The sequence below is a fragment of the Semicossyphus pulcher genome, unplaced genomic scaffold, assembly GCF_022749685.1.
Source record: "Semicossyphus pulcher isolate SPU_LCO1_2020_fin unplaced genomic scaffold, fSemPul1.0.p SCAF_18, whole genome shotgun sequence".
Lineage (NCBI taxonomy): Eukaryota > Metazoa > Chordata > Actinopteri > Labriformes > Labridae > Semicossyphus > Semicossyphus pulcher.
In genome coordinates this window covers 13,605,921-13,631,368 of record NW_027211691.1, presented here as the reverse complement: position 1 = coordinate 13,631,368, position 25,448 = coordinate 13,605,921, and the positions used below count along the sequence as shown (strand labels likewise).

General features: G+C 40.7%; 3 protein-coding genes across 3 annotated transcripts; 1 reads left to right on the top strand and 2 right to left on the bottom strand.

Moving 5' to 3' along the window:
- Positions 1-1,696: 1,696 nt before the first annotated feature.
- Positions 1,697-7,522, bottom strand: LOC138596236 (B-cell receptor CD22-like). Its single transcript, XM_069667860.1, has 8 exons — positions 7,450-7,522; positions 6,218-6,286; positions 5,606-5,992; positions 5,164-5,469; positions 3,886-4,160; positions 3,720-3,799; positions 3,561-3,597; positions 1,697-2,933 (listed from the first exon to the last, which is right to left on the bottom strand). Exons 1-8 carry the CDS (start codon positions 7,520-7,522, stop codon positions 2,841-2,843), a joined length of 1,320 nt encoding a protein of 439 aa, XP_069523961.1. The 3' UTR covers positions 1,697-2,840.
- A 110-nt stretch (positions 7,523-7,632) lies between these two features.
- Positions 7,633-12,977, bottom strand: fen1 (flap structure-specific endonuclease 1). The gene is made up of 12 exons (XM_069667451.1): positions 12,920-12,977; positions 12,377-12,492; positions 12,185-12,287; positions 11,960-12,062; positions 11,589-11,652; positions 11,215-11,324; positions 10,183-10,319; positions 9,566-9,632; positions 9,326-9,457; positions 8,745-8,896; positions 8,204-8,318; positions 7,633-7,953 (listed from the first exon to the last, which is right to left on the bottom strand). Exons 2-12 carry the CDS (start codon positions 12,456-12,458, stop codon positions 7,876-7,878), a joined length of 1,143 nt encoding a protein of 380 aa, XP_069523552.1. The 5' UTR covers positions 12,459-12,492; positions 12,920-12,977; the 3' UTR covers positions 7,633-7,875.
- A 195-nt stretch (positions 12,978-13,172) lies between these two features.
- tm9sf1 (transmembrane 9 superfamily member 1) lies at positions 13,173-23,485 on the top strand. The gene is made up of 9 exons (XM_069667342.1): positions 13,173-13,645; positions 15,041-15,252; positions 15,603-15,734; positions 16,142-16,264; positions 17,894-18,252; positions 19,822-19,976; positions 20,265-20,450; positions 21,315-21,588; positions 22,381-23,485. The coding sequence occupies exons 2-9, from the start codon at positions 15,046-15,048 to the stop codon at positions 22,772-22,774; spliced, it is 1,830 nt and encodes a 609-aa protein (XP_069523443.1). The 5' UTR covers positions 13,173-13,645; positions 15,041-15,045; the 3' UTR covers positions 22,775-23,485.
- Positions 23,486-25,448: the final 1,963 nt, after the last annotated feature.

Here is a 25,448-nt window from a genome sequence, read left to right as displayed (position 1 = left end):
TATTTTAAGGTTTACAGTTGACTGTAATGTTTAACAAGATATTTCATCGCATTTCCTTTGTGCTTCATACACACTCACTAATGAGGAACCTGTTCAGTCCAGATCTTGTGCAGTCACCATGATTAAGTCAGAAAGCAATACACAACACATGACACACACTCTATGCTCTATAACATAGATTTGAACATGTCAAGTCGTGCTCATGACATGCCCCAGAACCACAGGGAGGGCATATGTCAGAGGGCCCTGCAACATGACTTTCTATGCACAGAGTAAGTCTATGCGCAATGTAACTAAACAAAAATGGCAAAAAAAAAAACCAGAACAAAAACAGCTGATGCTCCGGCCGTACTCATTTTAAACATTTCCCTACTTAATCAAAAATACACCACCAAAATTGACAACATATCTCAGCCGCACAACAGCGGGAGAGATAATGAGAACGGGAGAGGAAGATGCAACAACAGGCTGTGAACGGTGCACTCGGATATGTAGTCAGTCAAGTGTGCTAAACCATAGCACATCATCATTATGTCAAAAGGTTAAATTTTGTGAACTGAGTTTCCATAGTAGTTCAGCAGAAACTCACCACAAGGCTTACCAGGGACATCTGCAGGACGGTAGGTGTACTAATTTTTCATCCACTGAAAAACAGGATAGATTAAAAAGATGGATCTTCGATTCGAGATTCGATTTAGATGAAATTATATGAATTATTTACTATATTTGTCTATATTCCTAATCATCATAATCATCATCAATACTACTAACTACTAACAGCATGTATCTCCTCAACCAGTAGCATTAAGGGCCCTGATGGCAACTGGGATGTAGGACTTCTTCTACCTTGTATTTGTAGTCATGGCCTAAAACGTAGACCAGGTGGTAGCAACTTAAAAGTCTAAGATAAGGGCATCCTGAGAGAATGGCCAGTGGTTAAATGAGCACCTCCATGCTAGTCAGTTTGGGAGTTGTGCTTTTGATAATGTTGGGAAATGTTAAATGGGTGATTTTAGGATTTGTATTCTAATCAGAATTTGCTGGGTTGGACAAGTAGCCTGCTGCAGGTGCTTGGTTAAATCAGTCAGAGTTCAGGCTGAACAAAAACTGGCAATGGAGCTAGTCTAGTGCAAGTACAGACCGACATACGAATATTCATAATACAATCCTATCCTCTGTGATTGCAATGGCATCCCCATGAGATAACTAAAGTGTGCACATCCAGGCCAGGCTGAGTGATGAAGCATCTAGACCAGGGGTCTCCAACCCTGAAGCGTCTCAGGGGATTGATAATGAGCAAAACATTCAAATCATTCAAACAATTCTGGACAGAGAAACCTTCAAAAACGCTAGCATCAGTTTCAATACAGCCTAACTTTGACTATACATGTATTACATGTTACAATAGCATTCCCAAGACCATGCCTAAAATAACTCGGGGAGTTATAGTGTTACAGCTCATATCCTGTAGACAAAAAACAGTCAGATATTACGACATATTCAAATGTTTACCTTTCAGATCCTCAAAGATTTGTTGTTAAAAAACGTTTCATTTCGCTTGCCTTACACTCATGAAGAGAATTGACTGAGTGGTGGAAAAGAAAAAGACGGTCCTGAGTGGTCTTCCTTTGGTGAACGTTTTATTTGAAGTTTATACAACACCAAGAAAACACTAAAAATATACACAAATGACGAGCAAAATAAACGAAAAAGAAAGACTATGGCAGCTTAATAATATAGCTTTTAAACAGTGAGATACTTCTTAATGTAAAACAGATTGTTTACAATGAATATGATGACAATAGGTATAAATAAATAACCAGAAATAGCATCTGCAGGGGGCTATTTCACAAAAGCAGAATTCAGAGATCCCGGATAAGAGAAAATGCGAGGATTGACCTAGCCTAGTTAGTGCATCCTGATTAATTTTTGTTTCATGTAGGTCAAGCCAGGCTGAACAGGTGCAACTAGGTCAAGCCAGGTTTAAGTATTTCTCATAAATGCGCGTTCATGGTTTTCTCCAAAAGACCACGGGGCCGATCACAGATTTCCTGATGCTGAAATGGAGAAGACGCACGCAGCATACTTCACACCAATCGAGCAAGAGCTACCAATAGAAGTTTATGAAGAGGTGAAACACATATTGTGTATTTCTTTAAAAGGAAATGAAAAGGAATTCTTATCATTTGCTTTAAAAATTAGCAATGAAAGTTAATGTTACTCAGGGAATTTACCATCAAGATAATTTACAACCACTCATCCACAATGCTAGAATATATTATGGTGTGTTATTAAAAAATTACCCCGTACAGATATCTTGAACAATAAAATTTGCTATTTTTGTTCCAGGCTATAAACATGTTTACTTCTGTTGTAAAAATTGGGATTTTCCCACCTGATGTAATGTTATTCTTGTTTTCTGGAGCCAGCCTCAAGTGGCCACTCGAGGAACTGCAGTTTTTTGCACTTCTGCATCGGCTTCATTTTTCAACACTGCTTGCCGCTTGATCAAGCCTGGCTGTTAGCCTGGTCTGTAGCAGGCTAGCAGCACAGAATAACATTTTATAATTTTTTTTAGAAAACTTTTGTGCCAACCGCTTTTGTGAAACCGAGTAGCGACTAAATTCAGCCAGGATAGGTGGAAAATCACGGCTTAATCCGCTATCTAGGTTTTGTGAAATAGCCCTCCGGTTACCAAGCTACACCCACATGTGCTTACTGCTTACATACACCTCAGCCACAGAGGCCAGATTGATAGATGGATGGATAGACAGATAGATAGATAGATAAATAGATAGATAGAATTGTATCATTATTATTATTGTCATTATGTGGGGTTGTCAGGTGGGTTTTGCTGGTATGGTTTGTGATGGGTGCACTTTTGGTGACAATCCCAACGCCACTGTGTTGACGTAGTCTGGTTCCACTGTGTCCTGTGAAAATGAAACAAAGAAAGAGCAGAAAGGTTGTTTTTTTTGTCACTGTAAAACTCCAAGAACCTTTTATATCATGACACATTAATGTTAGTGTCAACAGTCTTTACATCACCTGCATTATAGAAACGTATATATTTGGAGCAATCAACCACCAAAAAAAGATAACCAAAGAACAAGTTCTAATTCTCTCACGCACAAAACATATCAGCAATCATGAATCCCCCAGATTAGAAAGTGTCGCACAATGACCATTATATCATTATTGCCATATCGTCTTTAACAGCTTGTGGAGCTGCACCCAAGTGGCCAAAAACTGTATTGCATGTTTCTTAGCTGCTAGCTTGAGGAGTTTTCACAGTATTTAAAACTGATGCCAATTTGTCCACAGGGACCCCCAAAATCCTCACAGATGGATTTATTTCTTTATTTGCAACTGGGGAACATCGTTCCCTGAGATATACTGTATGGGTTTTTCTGTTGTTCTGTAATTGGCAATCTTATGGATGCATAAATTGAACCTTAAAGCTGTAAAGACAAACACACATGCAACAGATAGACAGTAACATTGGACTAAATAAGGAGTCCAGACAGTTACACAGTACCGCTCCTCCTCTGGTAGCTTACCTCCATGCGTTTGACGGAGCCTCTCGATCGAAACCAACTGAAAGAAAATTACTTTTTATGTCAAACTGTGATGAAAATGATCAGTCTCATGCAATTAAACCATATTTCAAATTTGACCAATTAGTCCGTAACTGAAAATGATCATATCACACGTCTCACCACTCAAAGATGACCAGTGTACTGATGAGCATCATAATTCCCAGGATCTTTAATACAAGTTGAACACCAACATGTTGATCCAGTTGATCACCTGTAACACAGCAGCAGGGTCATTCTCTGCTTCCTAGAAGATTTTATGATTTTAAAACATCAGAAACTTGCTGATACCTTCAAATGTAAGTTGACATCCTTTTGATAGTTGAGGGTCAACATCACCTTTATATCCACAGAAGAACAATCTGCCCCGATCAGCGGCGGTCACATTAAGGCCATAAACTTGTGAATCAACTTTGATGAGTTCCAGTCTGCCATCACTGACCACGAACCAGGAAAACTGGACAACAGGAGGTTTGCGTCTGCAGGAGCAAGTCAGGTTTACCCTGCTGCCAACTGACACTGGACCAGTGGGACTGATGATCACTGAAGGGTCCCTGGGAGAGTCTAGAAGATTTGAAATAAGGAGAGAGTGAGATAAAGAGGAATATTTAGTAGAAAGATGATGAATATTTAACATGTTTTTTTATTATTATTATTATGCTAAAGAACAGCTCGACAAGCCTATTTTTTTTGGCTTTTGCCTTTATGTAGAGGACAGCTGAAGAGAGACAGGAAATGTGGGGAGGAGAGAGTGAGGGACGACGTGCACCAAATGATCAGCAGACCAGAAGTCAAACCTGCGATCAGTGAGTGGAGGACTGTTGTCTCTGTATATGGAGCAATCTGCTGTACCAACTAAGCTAAATCGCCCCAATAAGCCTATTTTTAAGGATGAAGCATTCTTTTAAGTTTCTTTCTTTTCGTTTCTTTTAAATGTTTCTTTAAAGTAATAATCTTGAATATTTTCATTTAGATAAATGTCTGTTAAGTCACTATCTATCGCCGAATGAAGTTACACAATGGTGATTGAGCATATGGCCCACTGATGAAAGCCTTTGCATTTGCAGTGTTACAGACTGGATGTCTGGTGCGACTTGTGCGGAAAAAATCACAAGCGGCGCCCAGTTAGTGACGCCTTTTCCATCACCCAGCAGTGGTTGGTCTGCCAGAGAGTGTAGGCGGAGCTAAGCGGCTGCTTCTCCGGTCTCTGCAAGTGTTGCGAGTAAATAGTAATCTACTATGGCTGAACAAACAAAAAAAAGATCGATATCTAGAGATACAACTTCAAAAATAAGTAAAATTCCAAAGAAAAAGAAACAAATTCAACACTCAGATGAAGGCAAACAGTCTAAAAAGGAAAGCAACCGTCAGCGAGGAAAATCAAGAGTTGGGGAGCCAACCGTGGAAATCACACACACATGCAACTCTCTGGAAAGTGTTCTCCCCCAATTACCGTTTATCACCAAAGGTCCTGCCAACTATTGAAAGAGAATGAAACTGAGATCTTCAAGATTACCACTTTAACCTGCTTTCTTCTACAAAAGATCAAATGAAACTAAGTCTTTACATGAAACACTGAGAGTCTTTGTCTCCTCTGCTATCTTCACATCTTGTCCTTCATTCACAGGATATTTGGCAGAACAGGTGATGTTGTATCCATCATGTTTGTCTGACAGAGTGATGGTCTCCTGGATTTTAGTTGTAAAGGTTCCATCTGTGTTTTCCTCCATGTTGTTGTGAGAGTGTTGTTGGAGATTCCAGGTGAGTTTAGGAGGGGAGTGTGGACAGGGAGTGAAAGCTGAGCAGGTTATAGTGACAGACTCCTTCTCCTTCAGGTCACCTGAGATCTCTATGCTGGGGCTCCGAGGAGAATCTGTGGTTTAGAATCAGAATCAGCTTAATGTCAGTAAGTAATTTTTAATTATTTGTGTTTAGTATTTTTATGTTTGGGATTCTGTTCTCTTAAAATTAACAGTATAGGCTGATAAAAATAAAACAAGCTCTCTTACCTTTAACTATTATACGAACAGGATCACAAAGAGCTGTGGCCATGAAGCCAGTCGGTTTGTTTTCATTTCTGAAGTAGTACGTGTCGTCATATGTTGAGTTCATACGAGAGAATAAAGTGGTGCAGTCATTCTGACTGAGGTTTCCAGTTATATTCATTGGATAGGTTGTCACTTTCCCACTACTGTTGTAAATCACATTTTCCGGCTCTTCTCCAAAGAAGGGATAATTTTTAATCCAAACTCCGAAGTTTATTCCTTGGTTAAACTCGTGTTCTGGTTTAGCACTGAACTTACATGGGATTTGCAAACAAGATCCACTCAGGGCTTCCATCGTCTGTGGCGTAGTAATGAACAGCTTTGTATTATTGAGACAAGCAGCCATCATGCCTGTAAACCAGACTCAGGATTAACATTATGTGGTCAAATTGCTATGAATAGAAAGAGATGATATAATCAGCAGAAAGATGTTGCACCAGTTTCCCCTGTGCTGCCAAACATGTCAGTATAAATCATCAATGATTGTGAGCTCTGTCTGCACTGGTCTCTCAATGAGCTTTAACTGTAATCATAGAGTAATGTCTCCAAATAAAAGGGACTGAACAAACAGCTCACCTGGAAGAAAGAAGACACTCAGCAGCATGTTGGCTGTCACTATCTTCACACACAGGAATGCCATATCACCTAGATTTGCACACACAATAAAGCAGCGACCTTTTTTTAAACATAGTTTTGTAGCAAAAACAAAGATTGTAAGAAACGAGTAAGATAGGGAACAAAATCTCTTGTGCTCACATCTACACCAGAAACATGCATCATACAACCAGGAGTCACTAATGATCAATTAGAATTTTCAGAATGTCAAATTAAAGTAAACTCTGAATAATACCAAAGGTATGCTATTTCATTTGGACTAAAATGCTGCTGAGGCAGCCTCATATTTTCTAGCAGTTTTGCAAAAGAAAAAAATCAGATCAATAAAATATTAGTGTTTCCTTCTTTGGGGGGGAGAACATGCATGGTAACAATATAATTTGTTGGTTAAAAGCTGAAAAGTAAAATCAGTAAAACTCTTACCAGACGAGCCCACATTAAAAAGAGAGAGTAGCGATGAGATCCTATGACGGTGATGTGTACTTCAGTTATCAATTTGAGCGGAAGTACAACACATGAAATCACCCAAAACCTTTTTTACCTCACACACCCGGTCACACCAAGTCAGCTTCCTTTTTTTGTAGCCTACAAAGTTTGCCAAGTTGTTGTTGTACGTCTGCTAAATATTATCTACCTGAGTGACGAAGTGAGAAGAAATTCACACAATTGTGTTCAATGATAACACAATTCATTTATCCCTGCCAGGTTCAAATGAACAGAACCAAAATATTCAAACATTATAAATATATCTTTCTGACCAAATATAATAAGGATTTTTAGCTGCTTATAGATAGACTTGACACTTCACAGAACAGTGGGAGACCATGATGGCAAGGTGTCAAGTATTAATGGACCTTGCAACGGCTGAGATATGTGAAGAGCTGAAGATGAACCTTATTTTGTCTCTCACACGGATCCTACCGCTCCAAAAAAAGAGGAAAATTATCAGAAGCTTTTTTTGTAAAAATGGAAAAAGTTGTGCAAAAGAAATAGTTGAAAACAATCCTTAACATCTTTTGTATTTTAAGGTTTAAGTTGATTGTTAATGTTTAACAAGATATTTCATCGCATTTCCTTTGTGCTTCATACACACTCACAACCTGTTCAGTCCAGATCTTGTGCAGTCGCCATGATTAAGTCAGAAAGCAATACACAACACATGACACACACTCTATGCTTAACTATTTTCCCACCTGTGCCTGTTGTGAAGTTGACGGTTTTGACTTTTACCACCTGGAAGACACATGAGGGCTTTATTGTGTCCATCCGTGCTCCTATTAAACCACGCACACATAGACTTTTCATAATGATGACCCCGAATGAGTCAATCAAAAGACCACAAACCAATGTCTTTACAAAAGACTTAATTACTTTTATTTAATAACAGAAATAGCACATTAGTCAAACCCTTTAACACTTATTAAAAACAATCCTTGCTTCTTTTTTTTTTTACATCAACAAAATCGTGTTTGGTCGTCTACATGGAGTTGTTCAGCGGAACAAATTATTAAACACAACCTTTTACTGTGTAAATATGTAACAGCTTACTTCTTCCTCTCCGGGAGCTACTTTTTCTAATCATCACTTCCTAAAGGAACCAAAGAAGCCCTATGATCTACCTATTTCCCCTTCCTAAATTTGCCTGGCGTGGCACCAGTTTTCTGCTTCTTCTTTGCTGATCCTTTGATCTCAGGTTCCTGTAGGGGAAGATAAATAGACCTAATGAGTAACATATCACATGATAACTGAACATTTAAACACCTACTTTGAAAAGTTCACAACAGCCTACAGAACACCTTTGGCTTACTCTTCACTGCTTTAAAAAAAGGACTACATAACAGTCACAACTACAGACACACAGTAACAACAATAACGTACCACATTAGGCTGTTGAGTTAATAGGAGATACTTTCATAAACATAATATTACAAAATATTTTTAATGTACCTTCCGTTTGGAGGAAAGAGATCCAGTGACAGTGAAGAAAGAATCAAGTCGCCCCTGTGTGCTGCCCTGTCGACTCTTCAGAATCTTCTTACAGCCGTTACGGATCCTGTCCTCACTGCAAACAGATAACCCAAAGAATTCATTATTTCATTAAAGGCTCAATGCTGTCCTGTGTAACGGTATCTCTAGCTGAACAAACCATTGTCCATTATCATTTCTGATTGACATTTTTAATTGACATTAAAATGATTAAGTAAGATGTCATGTTATAACCTAGTAAGGAAGAAGGTTAATTGTGAAAGGTCTAACAGACATAATTTCCATTAAACCTCATATCATATGTATTTGTGCTCAATTGATGCTAGAAGCATGAACTCTGCTCTACGTGGAAGGCAGTGAAGCCTAGTGGTCAAATGTTGTATAACAAGCTTGTCTGGTTATAGAATCCTGATCAGCATCATCGTCAATGTCAGAAAACTCTAAATACAAGTAAGAGAAGAATCCGACACGCAGCACTAAGGAGAGTCTGCTGATAGTTTACCTGAACTGTTTCTCAGCACACATGAACTGGATCAGTCCGTCCTCATCCGGCTCACTCCACTTCAACTCCACTGTGGAACAATCCACCACTTCTGGCTTCAAAAATAAACCCCTGGCCTCTTTGTACAGCCAGTCCTCAGGAGCAGGGTGCTTCTGCATGAAGGAGAGCAGAAGAAACACACAAAGAGTCAGAACCAAACCGCCTTTGTCTTTGTAGAACTAGCCCCAGACGGGGCACCTGACCCTAGCTCTGCCTTCCCCGTCTTCTTTCTAACACACCTCTCTCTACAAACTCTCAATATTTTTCTCTTGTGTGTTTAATTCAAAGGTGGGGGCCAGTAAAAGCCATGTGGTAGGGGAGGTAGTATCAGTGTTGTCAATACCTGGAGCTTGCATGAACAGAGGCAATGCTTCTTGGGTTGCTGTGGTAGGTTAGGGTAATAGTAAGTATTAGGTTAATTATAAGGGTACAAGGGGAGGGTTTCTTTCAGTGAGCGCTTATCCTTATCATGAGGGCGTGTCTTTGTTTAATCCAAACGTTTGACTGCTAGAGTTTCTGTATTGTAGCAGACATCAACTTACGTTTGGGTCAATGTTTTCTAGGATCTCCTCAATGCATCCGTGCTGTTTGATCAGGTCGATGGCTCTTTTAGGTCCAATTCCCTTGATGGTGGCGCAGTAGTCACAGCCCAGCAGAATACAAAGGTCTATGAACTAGGATAGAATGGAGGGGTGGGTGGTATTGATGGTTGAAAGACTGAAATATCACTCACACAATGTACCCTTAAAAATGTGTTCACAGTTCCAAAGCACAAACTTTACCTGTTCATTGGTCAGGCCGATGTCCTGCAGGATGCGACTGAAGTGAAACTCTTGGATAGGGAGTTTCCTATAACAAAAAAAATACTTAACATTTTATCAAATGCATAAAGAAAAACATTGCTTTTAAATGTAATGACTTTGACTTATGTTACATATAGCTTATTCTATCCCATGTCCAAGGCTTATATACAATTCATATTAAATAAAGAGTAAGACAGGATAATATAGGACAAAAAGTGTCACAAAAAGTTAAGGTTTTTAGTACTGCGGTTTCAAGTTTAGTGGAATAAAACAGAGGAGAATGTGTAGTGGGACTGTCTCATGTAGTTTAATGGCAGTAGCACTTGTTTCATGTAAAGCAGTACCTCCTGAATTATTCAGAGCTGGTGAGGCAGTCAGTGCATAAGCAGTGCCAAAAGGAAAACTGTACATGTAACAACATGAATGTGGAAATTTCTACCCCCTAAACAAATATGGATAATTAAATAAAGTGGAACTGATTGTAGGTGGAATTTTATCCCTATTAAGTTTAGAATCAAAGTGTATGCATGAGAGCTACAGAACCCAACAGCTGAAATCACTAATGCCATAACAGCGGGATAGAGGTGCATCATTACTTTGCTTCACTGGCAGTGAGGTGTCTGAGCAGAACATTTGTCCCAAAGGTCAGCCCGTCCATATCCTCTGTTGCTGTGGCAAAGACCTTTCCATCTTTAACCAGAGCGGCACAGCTGGCCTCCGCCTCACATGGAGCCTACAATAAAAACACACATTACATTCTGAATAACTGTTCACCCAGACTTGTCCTCTTGCAAGTGATTTCTCTAAAATGCTTTAGTTGAAAGCATAGACTGTATAAAAAGATGAACGACATGTCATCTCCCTAAAAGTGAAGCCAAAACATTTCGAGCGCCCCCTGCTGACTGGATGCAGTAAAGGTTATAATGCCTGTCTTCTCCATGTTAACAGATGGGACATGAGTCAAACTATAAAATCAAAATACACGCCAAATAGGTTTCTGTCATTATAGCTAGTTCTTATGCTGATTTACATCCAAGTGTTCATTTTTAATTAGTTATTTGATGAAGTAAAAGGATGATTGACAGCTCTGTTGACAAATACAGCTCCTGCGGCTGATCTGCTCCAGATTAGCAGAGCAAAGGAGGAGGACAGGACGTATTTAACAGACAGAGATGTGTCGTCCATATTTTTATACAGTCACTGGTTGAAAGGCATACAATAGAGCAGAGGGCATTTCACTGAACATAAACTTCAAATGTACTTCTTTATTCCGCCATTGAGGGTAAGGCAAATCTGCTTGGAGTTAAACTAATAAGTAAAATATTTCATTCTTATGTCTTTCTGCAATATGTAAATCATGAACATACCATATCTTATGGTGCAATGTTAAAAACATACTTGCTGTTTATGTTGTCACATAACATTTTCTGACTTTTGGGGCCTTTTCTCACAATAAATAAAGAACTAGGTCAATAATGATAAAATGTAAGAAACAGCACCAAAATAAATACATAGAATCAACCAGGGGGGGGGAGGTCCTTCCAAAGTGTTTTAAAAGTCACTGTCAACACTAATGTGAAAATATTCTTAACCAGCAAGAGTTGTAGCAGAATTTGAGCTGCTCTAACCTCAATGTAAGGCACTCCCATCAGGGTCAGCAGCTTCTTGCACTCATCATTATGCTGCTTAGTGACTTTAACCAGACGCTTGGAGAACTTGTCGATGTTCTCTTGTTCCCCTGGACAGAGACACACAATTTTGAAATTTAAATACGTTATAAGTAAGATTTAAGCTCATTACACAAAAATATCAAGACAAATCATTTAAATATTTATTCCATTTTTATTTTGGAATGATAAACTGATTTCAATCTTTGTACATAAAAATATGTTGTTTACCCTAAATGACAGGACAGGGCCTGAATAAAAACACAACCTAGTAAAGAAACAATGGCAACACACAAGGCAATTATTTAATAAAGTTCAAAAAGCATTAACTGTACCCATTTCCTGTGCTTGAGCAAGCAGCTTCTCAGCTTCTGCCCTCCTCTCCCCTCTTTTCTCCAGCTGGAGGTTAATTGAAGAGTAAAGACACAGTAAGATAAAGAAGCATCAAGAGACAAGAAAAGGTAACAAAAAACAAAACATCATTGCTTGTTCTAGAGAGACAGACATCATGGTAAATATGTGGGTAAGTGTTACAGTTCTGACCATATTGTTTAACTTATAAGGGATCAGGATTGCAAGTGACGAGCAAACAAAAGCCAAACAACATGGAAATTTAAATGAATAAGGAAGACCAATCCGACTGCCACTTCCACAATGACAGAAGGTAGGGAGAAAATCAACACAGGAAGTCAGAGCCCACACTTACCTCTGCTGACTTTAGTTGTGGGGGCTTGCCATCAAACACATACACAGGTTTGATGCCCTGTTCCAGCATGCGGATTGTCCGGTAGAACATTCCCATCAGGTGGCTGAGAAAAAAGAACATATTGATGGAAAAAAATATTCCAGTCTCAAGGATCAAGATCATTGTATTTGTAATGCATCACCTATAGTCTGAGTTTTAAAATGTCTGTAATTGTAGGGGGTGTACCTTGTCGTCTCGCCATCCTCATTTTGCAGAACATTGCCGTCCTGTCGCACAGCTATCAGGAACTGGTAGATACACATGGAGGCATCTATGGCAATTTTCCTGCCTGCACAAGTTCAGAAAAGCAAAATCTTTACTACTTATGCAGGCCTGATAATCAATCAATATGTGGGGAAAGCAACTTGTAAAAATTACCAAAGTAGTTCTTGATGTCTTGCTCTTTGATGGCTCCAGGGGCCTGGTCAGCAATCAACTTAGCGAGCCCGTTTATTCCCATAGTGTTGGACTGAAGGACTCAAAAACAGCGAAGTCTGTAAACAATGAAATAATGTTATTATTCTATTGTCATAAACATTAATTCTGGCTACTCTCATAGAGGGGCTCAATTACCGATGCATAGGGCATATGTGCTGCCGAATAAAAGACTAGATACTGGGGACACATAGCACATAACGTAAGCTATGTTCTATGATGTGGAGTTTCAGTGAGCGATGGAGAAAGAAACTCTCCTCTTTTTTAAGCAAATATGGCATGCGGGAATAGAACATGTCCTGGCAAGAAGCTAACTTTGCCGCAGAGTTCAGGTTAAGCTGCAAGTGTGGCTAGTTAGAAGGCTAAACATTAATATTGTAAAATATATTCACATTGTTTTGTTTTTAGCATCGAGAAACAACTGCCATCCATATATTTTAAATGTCCGATAAAGTTGAACAGTTATATTGTTTACAACGAACTCACCAGTCGGATGTTTAGCTCGAAATTGTGCACTTGTCCAAGCGTCTCGAGCGCGAGGAACTGCGGCTCTTTCGCGGGAAATTAAATAACAGACATAAAACATCAATCCATCGAGCAAATCATCGTCAACTCACTGAAGAACTGACCATCGATAATGCAGTTACGATTAGAAAGGTCTGACTTTTAACGCGGAAGTAGTACGAAGGCATTTGATTGGTTCATTGCGGTGGAAGGAAATCCGGTCATATAGAAAAATAATAGAGTTGCTCAGGTCGGGGCTCCAACGGTCTATATGTTGTATTTTGGATAAACGAAAATGCACCACGTCCATTTCAAATGGCCCGTGGTGTGGAATAGTTACGCATACGAATAACCGGTAACGTTGGAGGTATCTTATTGTTTCTCCGCCCACTCCGGAAAAGTCAACCGACTCGTCATTATTTTTATTTTTTAAGGTGACGTGGAGTCGGACCCCTTCTTCGCTGTCTCATATGTCAGTAAAAGTACTATATGTTCCAAAATATGAAAGAGAATGCCTAATACGTTTGAACACTGCTTCGAGGATTTCCAAGATGTTGAGCTGTAAGTCTTTAACGTTACATTGAGCTCCAGTAGAGACGCATACTGGTTTAGAGGGGACTGTTGGGGCCTGGAGTCCGAGGAATTCGGCGGCCAGACAGGTTTTGTAGGATCTACAGCATCGGGACTGAAGCGACACAACGTGAACCGGTAATGTATATTTTTACTTACTTCTTGTCTGTTTGTTCGGCATCTGCTGTCATCCTGAGTCGGTGGTCTAAATGAAAACGCAATTTGAGTCTTTGGAATACAGCAGTGCTGATGTAGATTAAAGTGTTTGTTTTAAATGACCTTGCTCCTTCTTTAACGTTGTAATTTGGAGAAATTATTTTGTTAAATCTTATGTTGACAACCCGGTGGGTTCTTGAACAAATTGTATCATAAGTGTGTCTTCATATCTGCTGACACTAAAAAGTTAAAGAGGGCCAGATCTGCAGCTGTGATGCTACTCTTTATTGACTTTACGGGAGAGAGATTGCCCAAAAAGAGAAGGTTATTGGGAGGTGATCAGATTCTAAAGACAAGAGTACTGGTCAGAAACCAGCTAAATCAGTATTACAGTTTTTTTAAACGTGCCCACTATCTATCAAGCGCAATCACTATCCTTTCATCCCCTTAAACTTAAATCGTCTGTCACTACAGCATTCAATGTTTTCTTTAGTGTTAACACTGAGACAGTGTAATAATGAGCATCACATAATTTAAGCATTCAAAATTGTATCCACTAGATGATTTAATTAAAACTTCAACATAAAGGTAACTTCTGCATTGCTTTGAAATTTGACAGTAACTCTACATAAGTATTAATTCTACCCCAGAGGTGATTTGCTTTTGTGAGGTTAAGGACCTGTCATGTCAAAATTTATAGAGCTATACTTGCGTTTCAATGCATAGTATGGTAGGTCTTTAGCTATGCGTTAGTTTAGCCTGCTTGCCAATGCTTTAGGATTTCCCTAGTGAATTTCCCTTTGGGGATCAATAAAGTTATTGTTTTTGTTGGAGACAAATGGAAGCAATGATGTTGGAAGCATCAAATTCTCCTGCTAGGATCATCATTTTACTTTCAAAATGTGGCGCTAATCTACAGTAACATGCTTTGTTTTGTGTGAAGTGCAGAAAATATATTACAAATATGAAATATGAATGAATGAAATAGAGTGAAACTCAGGAATTCTGTGGAGACCCCTAAAGTTTTAAAGAGAAAATAACTACAGACCCCAAAAGTCAGCAATGTTAGACATCCATACTCACAAACTCATAACTGACTGATACTAACTGACAGCTCATTTGGTTCCTGTCAAAAAGCTCCCCTTAAGTGAAATGTTTCATACATCATAGTGATTACAGTGTCTCAGAGTGATGTTGTATAAAAGTTTCAATTTATACATTTGACATAAATCATCACACATCAGGTCTAAATAGAATGGACACGAGCTCATATCTGGACTTGAAATTAGATGCATACTGTAAGTGTCGGATCAGAAAGTCTAGTTTAAATCTCTTCTGTCTCTCATGTTCGGATGAACTATCCCCTCTTTGCAACAGGGGTTATGCAGCGTGGAATAGGACACCTGCCAGGTGGCTGCCAGAGGACGATGGGCCTGCACTGCGTCTTGATCCTGTGCTTGTTCTCTGGCTGGGCCGTGGGTTACAAGCAGGGGGACAACGTGACTCTCTATGTCAACAAAGTGGGCCCTTATCATAACCCCCAGGAGACATATCACTACTACACCCTGCCTGTTTGCAGGCCGGAGAAGGTCAGTCTTTGTTCTCTCTTACTGTGTATTAATGGGCTGCTGTGACTCACAGTGGAACTGTATATTAATTGGTCATGTTAAATGAAAACACTTGTATAAAGATAACATGTTTCTTGTTAGTTTTCTTATAACTTACAGGTGTTGTACTCCCATCTGGCAAAAGAAAACAATGTTATCTAAGATTATAAAAAGATGCCTTTTTTCCTATTTCCATGTGGGGAGCATACCATTGAGTTTTTACTTGAAACAAAAATTAACCTTATCACTTTGCTATAAAAATACAAGAATGAATTTCACACAGGCTGCTCTTTCACATACTGTTAACTCATATTGTAACACATTTCCTTCAGGTGCATCACAAGTCCTTGAGTCTGGGAGAAGTGTTGGATGGTGACAGGATGGCAGAGTCGTTATATCACGTCAGATTCCGAGAGAACGTGGAGAAAAAAACTGTCTGCCAGCTCACTCTGTCAGAGAAACAGGTACATTGGTGTGGTTGTTGACACAAGGGTAGTTTGCACTTAACCCTTTGAAACTTAACACACATCTTGTGTTGAGTTTCACTTTACTCTGGGCTCATAGCTGATGTTAGTTTGTAATTCATTAAGTACTTTGATTTTAAATTAAAATTGCTGTATGGCGTCAATTGGTTGTTGGGAAAAAAAAATAGCTTCCATGCCTTTTAAAGATGTGTTCCAGGATTAGGATCTGATGTAATTGGTGTGGTCTATGTATGCCAGACCTGTTTTCACCTTGCAGTCTCAGTGATGATTGTCTTTAATGTTTCCTCTCAAACCAGTTCACTGAAATAAGCACCTCAAAAACAGGCTAACAAGCTAAGATCCTGAAAACATAAAGCATGTGATCTTGGATATGTTTTGTGTTTCAGGTGGACCAGCTTCGTGAGGCCATCGAGGAACTTTTCTACTTTGAATTTGTCCTGGATGACATTCCAATTTGGGGGTTCGTGGGATACATAGAGGAGAGCGGCTTCCTGCCTCACAGCCACAAGGTAAAACCTATTTTGCTTCTGAGGGTTTGTTGGATATGTTGACTGGATATAAACTGCTCAAAAAAATAAAGTGAACACATAAACATTACAATGTAACTCCAAGTCAATCACACTTCTAGGATATCAACCTGTCCAGTTAGGAAGCAACACTGATTGTGAATTAATTTCACCTGCTGTTGTGCAAATGGAACATACAACAGGTGGAAATGAGAGGCAATTAGCAAGACAACCCCTATAAAGGAATGGTTCTGCAGGTGGTGGCCACAGACCATTTCCCTGTCCTCATCCTTTCTGGCTGATTTTTGGTCACTTTTGCATTTTGCCAGTGCCCTCACCACTAGAGGTAGCATGAGGCGGTGTCTGCAACCCACAGGTCGGCTCAGGTAGTGCAACTCATCCAGGATGGCACATCAATGCGCGCTGTGGCAAGAAGATTTGCTGTGTCTCCCAACACACTGTCAAGAGCATGGAGGAGATACCGGGAGACAGACCAGTACACCAGGAGATGTGGAAGGGGCCGTAGGAGGACAACAACCTAGCAGCAGGACCGCTATCTGCTCCTTTGTGCAAGGAGGAACAGGAGGAGCACTGCCAGGGCCCTACAAAATGACCTCCAGCAGGCCACTAATGTGCATGTTTCTGCTCAAACTGTCAGAAACAGACTCCACAAGGGTGGCATGAGGGCCCGACGTCCACAAGTAGGGCCTGTGCTCACAGCCCAGCACCGTGCAGCCCTATTGGCATTTGCCAGAGAACACCAGGATTGGCAGATTCGCCATTGGCGCCCTGTGCTCTTCACGGATGAGAGCAGGTTCGCACTGAGCACATGTGACAGATGTGACAGAGTCTGGAGATGCCATGGAGAACGTTCTGCTGCCTGCAACATCCTTCAGCATGACCGGTTTGGCGGTGGGTCAGTGATGGTCTGGGGAGGCATATCCTTGGAGGGCCGCACAGACCTCCATGTGCTAGCCAGAGGTACCCTGACTGCCATTAGGTACCAGGATGAGATCCTCAGACCCATTGTCAGACCATATGCTGGTGCAGTGGGCCCTGGGTTCCTTCTGATGCATGACAATGCTCGGCCTCATGTGGCTGGAGTGTGTCAGCAGTTCCTGCATGACGAGGGCATTGATGCTATGGACTCGCCTGCCCGTTCCCCAGACCTGAATCCAATCGAGCACCTCTGGGACATCATGTCTCGTTCCATCCACCGATGCCACGTTTCACCACAGACTGTCCAGGAGTTGACTGATGCCCCGATCCAGGTCTGGGAGGAGATCCCTCAGGAGAACATCCGTTGTCTCATCCAGACCTCCATGGGTTAATGATTTTGATTTCCATTGATCATTCTTATGTTATTTTGTTCTCAACGCATTCCACGATGTAATGAATGAAGATTTTCAACTGGAATATTTAATTCATCGAGATCTAGGATGTGTTGTTTCAGTGTTCCCTTTATTTTTTTGAGCAGTGTATTTGATGTGGGAGACAAAGACAAATGGAGAGAGTGTGTAAGTTTTATCTTTATTCAAAGTTCATGTTTTGGTTAAGCCACACTCATTGTCATTCTTCTTCTCTCTCACTTCCTTCTCCTCCTCCTCTCTGCCCTGCTTTCTAACTCCACAGGTTGGTTTGTGGACTCACTTAGACTTCAACATCGAGTACAACGGCGACTCAGTAATTTTTGCTAATGTCTCAGTGAAAGATGTCAAACCTGTTCCCCTGGAAGAGGGGGCAGGTGCAGTGGTAGGTGGAGTTGGAGTGGGTGGAGGAAGTCTGACAGTCACCCACACCTACAGCGTGCGCTGGTTTGAGTCCTCTCTTTCTCACGCCAGAAGAGCCGAGCGCCTCAGAGACCACTCCTTCTTCCCCAAAACGCTGGAGATTCACTGGCTGTCCATCATTAACTCTCTGGTGCTGGTGGTGCTGCTGTTGGGCTTCGTCATAATCATTCTCATGCGCGTGTTGAAGAATGACTTTGCCAGGTAAGTCAGCGGAGGTGCCCAAGCGGTTATTTCTGGGCCAATGTACAGAACTGTGCAAAAGTTTTAGGCATGTGGGAAAAAATGCTGTAAACTAAGAATGCTTTAAGAATGTTTATTTTCATCAATTAACAAAATGCAGTGAATGAACAGAAGAGAAATCTAAATCAAATCAATATTTGGTGCGACCACCCTTTGCCTTCAAAACAGCATCAATTCTTCTAGGTACACTTGTACAGTTTTTGAAGGAACTCGGCTGGTAGGTTGTTCCAAACATCTTGGAGAACTAACCACAGCTCTTCTGTGGATGTAGGCTTCCTCAAATCCTTCTGTCTCTTCATGTAATCCCAGACAGACTCCATGATGTTGAGATCAGGGCTCTGTGGGGGCCATACCATCACTTCCAGGACTTCTTGTTCCTCTTTACGCTGAAGATGGTTCCTAATGAACTGTATGTTGAGGGTTGTTGTCCTGCTGCAGAATACATTTTGGGCCAATCATACGCCTCCCTGATGGTATTGCATGATGGATAAGTATCTACCTGTATTTCTCAGCATTGAGGACACCATTAATCCTGACCAAATCTCCAACTCCATTTGCAGAAATGCAGCCCCAAACTTGCAAGAAACCTCCACCATGCTCCACTGTTGCCTGCAGACAATCATTATTGGACCGCTCTCCAGCCCTTCAGCGAACAAACTGCCTTCTGCTACAGCCAAATATTTCTATTATATATATATATATATATATATATATATATATCTTCTTTTGACTCATCAGTCCAGAGCACCTGCTGCCATTTTTCTGCACCCCAGTTCCTATGTTTTCGTGCATAATTGAGTTGCTTGGCCTTGTTTCCATGTCGGAGGCTTTTTGGCTGCAACTGTTCTATGAAGACCACTTCTGGCCAGACTTCTCCAGACAGTAGATGAGTGTACCTGGGTCCCACTGGTTTCTGCCAGTTCTGAGCTGATGGCACTGCTGGATATCTTCCGATTTCGAAGGGAAATAAGCTTGATGTGTTTTTCATCTGCTGCACCAAGTTTCCTTGGCCGACCACTGCGTCTACGATCCTCAACGTTGCCCGTTTCTTTGTGCTTCTTCAAAAGAGCTTGAACAGCACACCTTGAAACCCCAGTCTGCTTTGAAATCTTTGTCTGGGAGAGACCTTGCTGATGCAGTATAACTACCTTGTGTCTTGTTGCTGGGCTCAGTCTTGAAGACATGAAACTGTCTTCCACAACCTCACCTTGGTAGCAGAGTTTGGCTGTTACTCCTCCTACACAGCTGTTTCTGTTTCAGTTAACGGATGTGTTTCAACCGAAACAAACAAAAACAATTATTATTTACATTTTTGAAAGCATTCTTAGTTTACAGCACTTTTTCACACCTGCCTAAAACTTTTGCACAGTACTGTATGTGAGACTTTAAGGTTTATGTCTCCTTTTGTAAGGCTAATTAAGACCTCAATACATCATCAATTAAAACCAGCATTACTTTGTTCCCCTGATATAGTATAAGGTAATGAAGAGTAGGATTACACCAAGTGTAAGACATTTTTCTTTCTCCCAGGTACAATGTGGAGGAGGACGGCAGCTGCGATGATCTGGACCAGGGAGACAACGGCTGGAAGATCATACACACTGACGTCTTCAGGTTTCCCCCTTACAAAAGCCTGCTGTGTGCCGTGCTGGGAGTGGGGGCTCAGTTTCTCACCCTTGCCACAGGTGAACGTTCATTTTTAAAATGCGCTGAAAACTAGTAACACAGCTGAACATGGACACACACACACACACACGCATTGAGGTGTGATTAATTACAAAACTTATTTTTCAGTATCAGGAACTGTTATTGTTCTTTTTGCAAATAGAGTGTGTCTTATTTTCAGTGCAGTCCCTTAGCAACAGTCTTTGAAATGCAGCAGAGTTATAAAAAAAAAATGACAAACCAGATAATTGCTTATACATGCAGGTCAAGTCTGATCACCCTTGTGTCTTCTCATTGCCATTCTTTAGGAATCATTGTCATGGCATTGCTTGGAATGTTCAATGTGCACCGCCACGGTGCCATAAACTCTGCAGCAATCGTCCTGTACGCTCTGACCAGCTGTGTGTCAGGCTACGTGTCATGCAGCTTTTACACACAGATCAACGGCCAGCGCTGGGTGTGGAACATAATCCTCACATCATCGCTCTTCTCTGGTGAGTCTCATAAGATGGGTTTAAGATCACATCACACTTTGGTTGTGAGGGATGTCTCTGTAGAGTAGCAATAAATACAGTCTCTCAAAGTTTATCGTTGACCTTGCAAAACCATATCCATTTGCTAATTTCATCCCATGGCTTTGTATAGTTTACTTTTTCCTTAAAAGTATCTTCACAGTTTATGGAAACATTATTTGTCTGTAAAGAATGGAGATGATTTCCTCTCACAATAATTAATTGTGTGTACCCATTTATTCTCATCCATCCTTTCTTCTGTATTTCCTAATGTTGTAACATCAGTCTCATATTTTCTATCTCACAATTTTCCATCTGGAATTGGAAAACCGATTTTTCCTGTAGATTAAATCATCAAGGTGAAGCAGAATTTTTGTGAAAAAAAAAATTTATACTGACAAAAAGGTATCGATTTTCATGCTTTCAAAACTGTGTCTGTAGATCTTCAATATGTTTTCTCAGGAGCGTTATTTACTCTGTTGGTTACGACATCTTAAAGTGAAATCATGGTAAACATTACCGAAATAGTCTAATTGTGATTATAGCTAAAATGATTTCACTCCCGCCAGTGGAGTATCGGTCTCCATTGGTTTTGCATACACAGTGAAACAATGCTACTCTGTTAATTATTTATTAATGTATAATGTACCTTTGTTCAGGTTCAGGAACATGTTTAAAAAACCTATGTCTTCTGCAGCATACAACTTCCTGGTCCTATTAAGTGCCATGATTAAACAGCCTTATCTAATTATACATATTTCCCCATTTAATAAAGGTCATTTTTAGCAACTCTCTATCTGGAATGATGAAAACAACAACGCCTGTCCTTTTTTCCTGTGTCCTCAGCTCCTCTGTTCCTGACATGGAGCGTTGTGAATTCCATCCACTGGTGGAGCGGCTCCACTCAGGCTCTGCCGGCCACGACCGTGCTCCTACTGCTGGGTGCCTGGGTGCTGGTGGGCTTCCCGCTCACCGTCATCGGCGGCATTGTCGGAAAGAACCGAGCTGGCAGCTTCCAGGCACCCTGCCGCACTCGCAACATTGCCCGGCAGATCCCCTCACAGCCTTGGTATAAACACACGGCCGTGCACATGGCCATCGGCGGTTTTCTGCCATTTAGGTGAGCTGTCGTCGGGTGTGGAAGAGAGATGCCTCCATAAAATTGTGACTTTAATGGCATGAAGTCCATACTTTCCCCACACATAAAGCAGAGATGTAAACATGAAAAGATCAACACACAATGTATTGCCATTCACAAGTTATGAGAATCAATACAAACGGGTTAGCTTCACGGCTCCGTTTTAATGTAAAAAATGCTAAATGGACTGTACTTATACAGTATAGCGCTCTTCTGGCCTTTCGACCACTCAAAGCTGCTTTTACACTACATGTAACATTCATGCCACCGGGAGCAATTTCAGTGTCTTGCCCAAGGACAGGTCGACATGTGACTGTAGCAGTCAAGGATTGAACCCCCAACCTTCCAATAGGGACATGACCGACTAGCATTGAGCCACAGCCGCCCCGAAATACTATCCATCTTTATTATTCAGATGTTTGGTAGCAATTGAGAGCGTATCCCACAATTAACTGTATTTTTATGTTAAGAATTGCAGGAGTAATTTTTGTAAAGTAAAATATTGTAGTACACATTTTTTTTTTTTAAATGTACTTGTATACTTCTGGGGTGCTCTGAAATTAGAATTACTTACTTTTATTATTCAACTCCAGATGTTTGAATAATGTATGAAGTCTACAATCTTCAAAGGTATTCAGTTAAAATGGTCCTTCTGTTCGTCTTGACTTTTGAATCACCTCTATCGCTAATTATTCCCTGGATTTATGAACCCCAGTAGTAAGAGCCTCTTAAATATTATTTTCTACACACTCACTTGTCCATTTTTTCCCACAGTGCTATCTCAGTGGAGCTGTACTACATCTTTGCCACCGTTTGGGGCCGAGAGCACTACACCCTGTACGGCATCCTGCTGTGCGTCTTCGCCATCCTCCTCTCAGTTGGCGCTTGCATCTCTGTGGCACTCACCTACTTTCTTCTGTCTGGCGAGGACTACAGGTGGTGGTGGCGGAGTGTGCTTAGCACCGGCTCCACTGGCCTCTTCATCTTCGTCTACTCAGTTTTCTACTACCGGAACCGGTCCTCTATGAGCGGCTTGGTGCAGAGCACGGAGTTCTTTGGCTACTCTCTGCTCACAGCGATGGTCTTCTCATTGATGCTGGGCAGTGTGTCGTTCTGGGCCTCCCTGGCATTTATTCGCTACATCTACCGTAGCCTCAAGATGGACTAGACAAAAAATGTGCAGACACAGATTCAAGGTTAAACAAACATATCCTCATAGCACACATGGACAATCTGCATACTGTCCTCTTGCTCTTTCAGTCAAACACAACACAACAAACACACTTCCTCTTGGGTAACGGGAGCAGAAATCGGGGCCTTTAACTTGATTTGACAGTAGCTGATTGAAGTAGAGCTGTCATTGTTGAAATAAGGGATCAATGGCTGGATATGTGTGAGTTGGGGAGGTGAATCAGGTAATTAAGCGGAAAATGGTTTATTTCAGTAAAAGGGATTATTGTATCTGATTAAGTGTGAACGAGCAAAATGTGTGATGCCTGTGAATGCATAGACTTAATTGTTGTATGATGCAGTGTGGCATCTCCTGCTAACGTTCCTACTTTATGATTTATCAGGGCTGGGCAGGATCTACACAATACACCGATCATCCTCTGAGACGACTGAGTTAGTAGTTTTAATTAGTTAAGCAGCAATGCAAAGGGTACTTGCCGTTATATTCCCAGACACGTAAAATGATGGCAGCCTATTCAAATATAAGAAAAATGTTTTGCACTGGCCTTTTCAAGCATCACATGGCCCTGCAGCAAAGAAGTGAAATGATGCCTTGTAGATTGAGAAGCTGTTGAAAAATGCTGGTGATGGGAGCAATATTGTCATTGTATTCTATGGTCACCATTGACTGATTTTGGTTCTGATGTAAATATAGTCTTTTCAATAAAAAGCTTTTTAATAAAGTATCTCCTATTGTTTGCTTTCCCCCCCATTTCTTAACACCTTCCCTTTTATTCTACACTGCCGGGACAAAAAAAAGTCACCACTCGGATTTAACTAAGCAAATAGGTAAGTACCTTCCATTGGAAAATTACTGCATGTTTCAACTGGCAACAAGTTATTTAACCCTAACTGATGCAGTGAGAAGCTTTTCATTTCTTAAGCAACCATGTCGGAAGACATCCTGTGGTCGTGGAAAAGATGTTTCAGAAGGATGAAATTGTTGGCCTGCATCAAGCAAAGAAAACGACTAAGGAGATTGCTGAAACTACTAAAATTGGGTTAAGAACTGTCCAACGCATTATTAAAACCTGGAAGGATAGTGGTGAACCATCATCTTCAAGGAAGAAATGTGGTCGGAAAAAAATCTTGAATGATCGCTGATCACTTAAATGTTTGGTGAAATCAAATCATAAAAAAATCAACAGTAGAACTCATGGCTATGTTTAATAGTGAAAGCAAGAGCATTTCCACACACACAATGTGAAGAGAAATCAAGGGATTGGGACTTAACAGCTGTGTAGCCTAAGAAAACCACTCATCAGTGAGGCTAATCGAAAGGAAAGGCTTCAATTTGCTAGGGAGCATAAAGATTGGACTCTTGAGCAATGGAAAAAGGTCACGTGGTCTGATGAGTCCAGATTTACCCTGTTCCAGAGTGATGTGCGCATCAGGGTAAGAGAGGCGGATGAAGTGACGCACCCATCATGCCTAGTGCCTACTGCACAAGCCTGTCGGGGGCAGTGTTATGATCTGGGGTTGCTTCAGTTGGTCAGGTCAAGGTTCAGCAATGTTATGTGCCCAAAAAATTAGGTCAGCTGACTACCTGAATGACCAGATTTGTCCCTCAATGGATTTTTTTTTTTCTCTTCCCTGATTGCACGAGCATATTCCAAGATGCCACGATTCATTGGACTCAAATTGTGAAAGAGCGGTTCAGGGGGCACGAGACATCATTTTCACACACGGACTGGCCACCAGCGTCCAGACCGTAACTGCATTGAGCATCTTTGAGATGTGCTGGAGAAGATTTTACTCAACAGCCCGACTCAATACAAGGTCTTTGCAAAAAAAGAATGCAACTCTGGGCGGAAATACATGTTGTGACATTGCATAAGCTTATCAAAACAATGCCACGGCAAATGCGTGCCGTAATCAAAGCTAAAGGCGGTCCAACTAAATATTAGTGACTTTTTTTTGGTCAGGCAGTATTTAACAAACTCTGGTATACCTTCCGTTGTGACCAGTTAACTGCACATAGTTATGTTGAGTGAAAATGTGACACTTTTAGTACTTTCAGCCTTTGGCTATGTTTATTGCAAGTTTGACAAACTGCACCAACACTCTTGAATGCAAAGAGTTTCTCACTTAGACACAACTTTCAGTGAAGTGGCCATGGGTGTTTCCACACAACTGTGGAATCACATGCAAGTAATTAATCAAACAAATTAGAGGATGTTAATGCAAAAATGAATGCTTTAAAGATGTTACCATATTAAAACATTCAGTTAAACAATACATCAAGTTGCCAAAGTGAACCTGTATTTATAGAAAAAAAAAATCATTGAACTGTGTGCACTTAAAAAAAAGGTATCATCAGTCCTCGTCTTAAAACAGTTTTAAAAAATGTAAGAATGCATCAACTTGGACCGATTTCATATATCCAAGCACAAAGAGCACACACATACATTAAATAGTTGAATATAAAAATAGAACTTCAAGATAAAAGCGGAACAGAAGTATGAACAAAGCCTATGTACAACCAGCCTGACAAAAGGCATCTCGGCTTGAAGGAAACTTGAATAGAAGAATATTAACATGACTGTTTTACATTTACAGAAATGCGTACAGTCTTATCAGCTCAAACATCAACTTCTGGCTGACACTCTGCA

Excerpts from the sequence above, each read along its gene's own strand:
- fen1 (XM_069667451.1), bottom strand. The coding sequence starts at position 12,458 with ATGGGAATAAACGGGCTCGCTAAGTTGATTGCTGACCAGGCCCCTGGA. Across the intron at positions 8,319-8,744 it reads TGTGCTGAGAAACAGTTCAG|TGAGGACAGGATCCGTAACG; the intron begins GTAAACTATCAG and ends ATCTGTTTGCAG. Across the intron at positions 7,954-8,203 it reads CTCTTTCCTCCAAACGGAAG|GAACCTGAGATCAAAGGATC; the intron begins GTACATTAAAAA and ends CTTCCCCTACAG.
- tm9sf1 (XM_069667342.1), top strand. The coding sequence starts at position 15,046 with ATGCAGCGTGGAATAGGACACCTGCCAGGTGGCTGCCAGAGGACGATG. Across the intron at positions 15,735-16,141 it reads TCACTCTGTCAGAGAAACAG|GTGGACCAGCTTCGTGAGGC; the intron begins GTACATTGGTGT and ends TTTGTGTTTCAG. Across the intron at positions 18,253-19,821 it reads TTGAAGAATGACTTTGCCAG|GTACAATGTGGAGGAGGACG; the intron begins GTAAGTCAGCGG and ends TCTTTCTCCCAG.
- LOC138596236 (XM_069667860.1), bottom strand. The coding sequence starts at position 7,522 with ATGGACACAATAAAGCCCTCATGTGTCTTCCAGGTGGTAAAAGTCAAA. Across the intron at positions 6,287-7,449 it reads CAACTTCACAACAGGCACAG|GTGATATGGCATTCCTGTGT; the intron begins GTGGGAAAATAG and ends GTGCAAATCTAG. Across the intron at positions 4,161-5,163 it reads AAAGACTCTCAGTGTTTCAT|ACTCTCCCAGGGACCCTTCA; the intron begins GTAAAGACTTAG and ends CAAATCTTCTAG.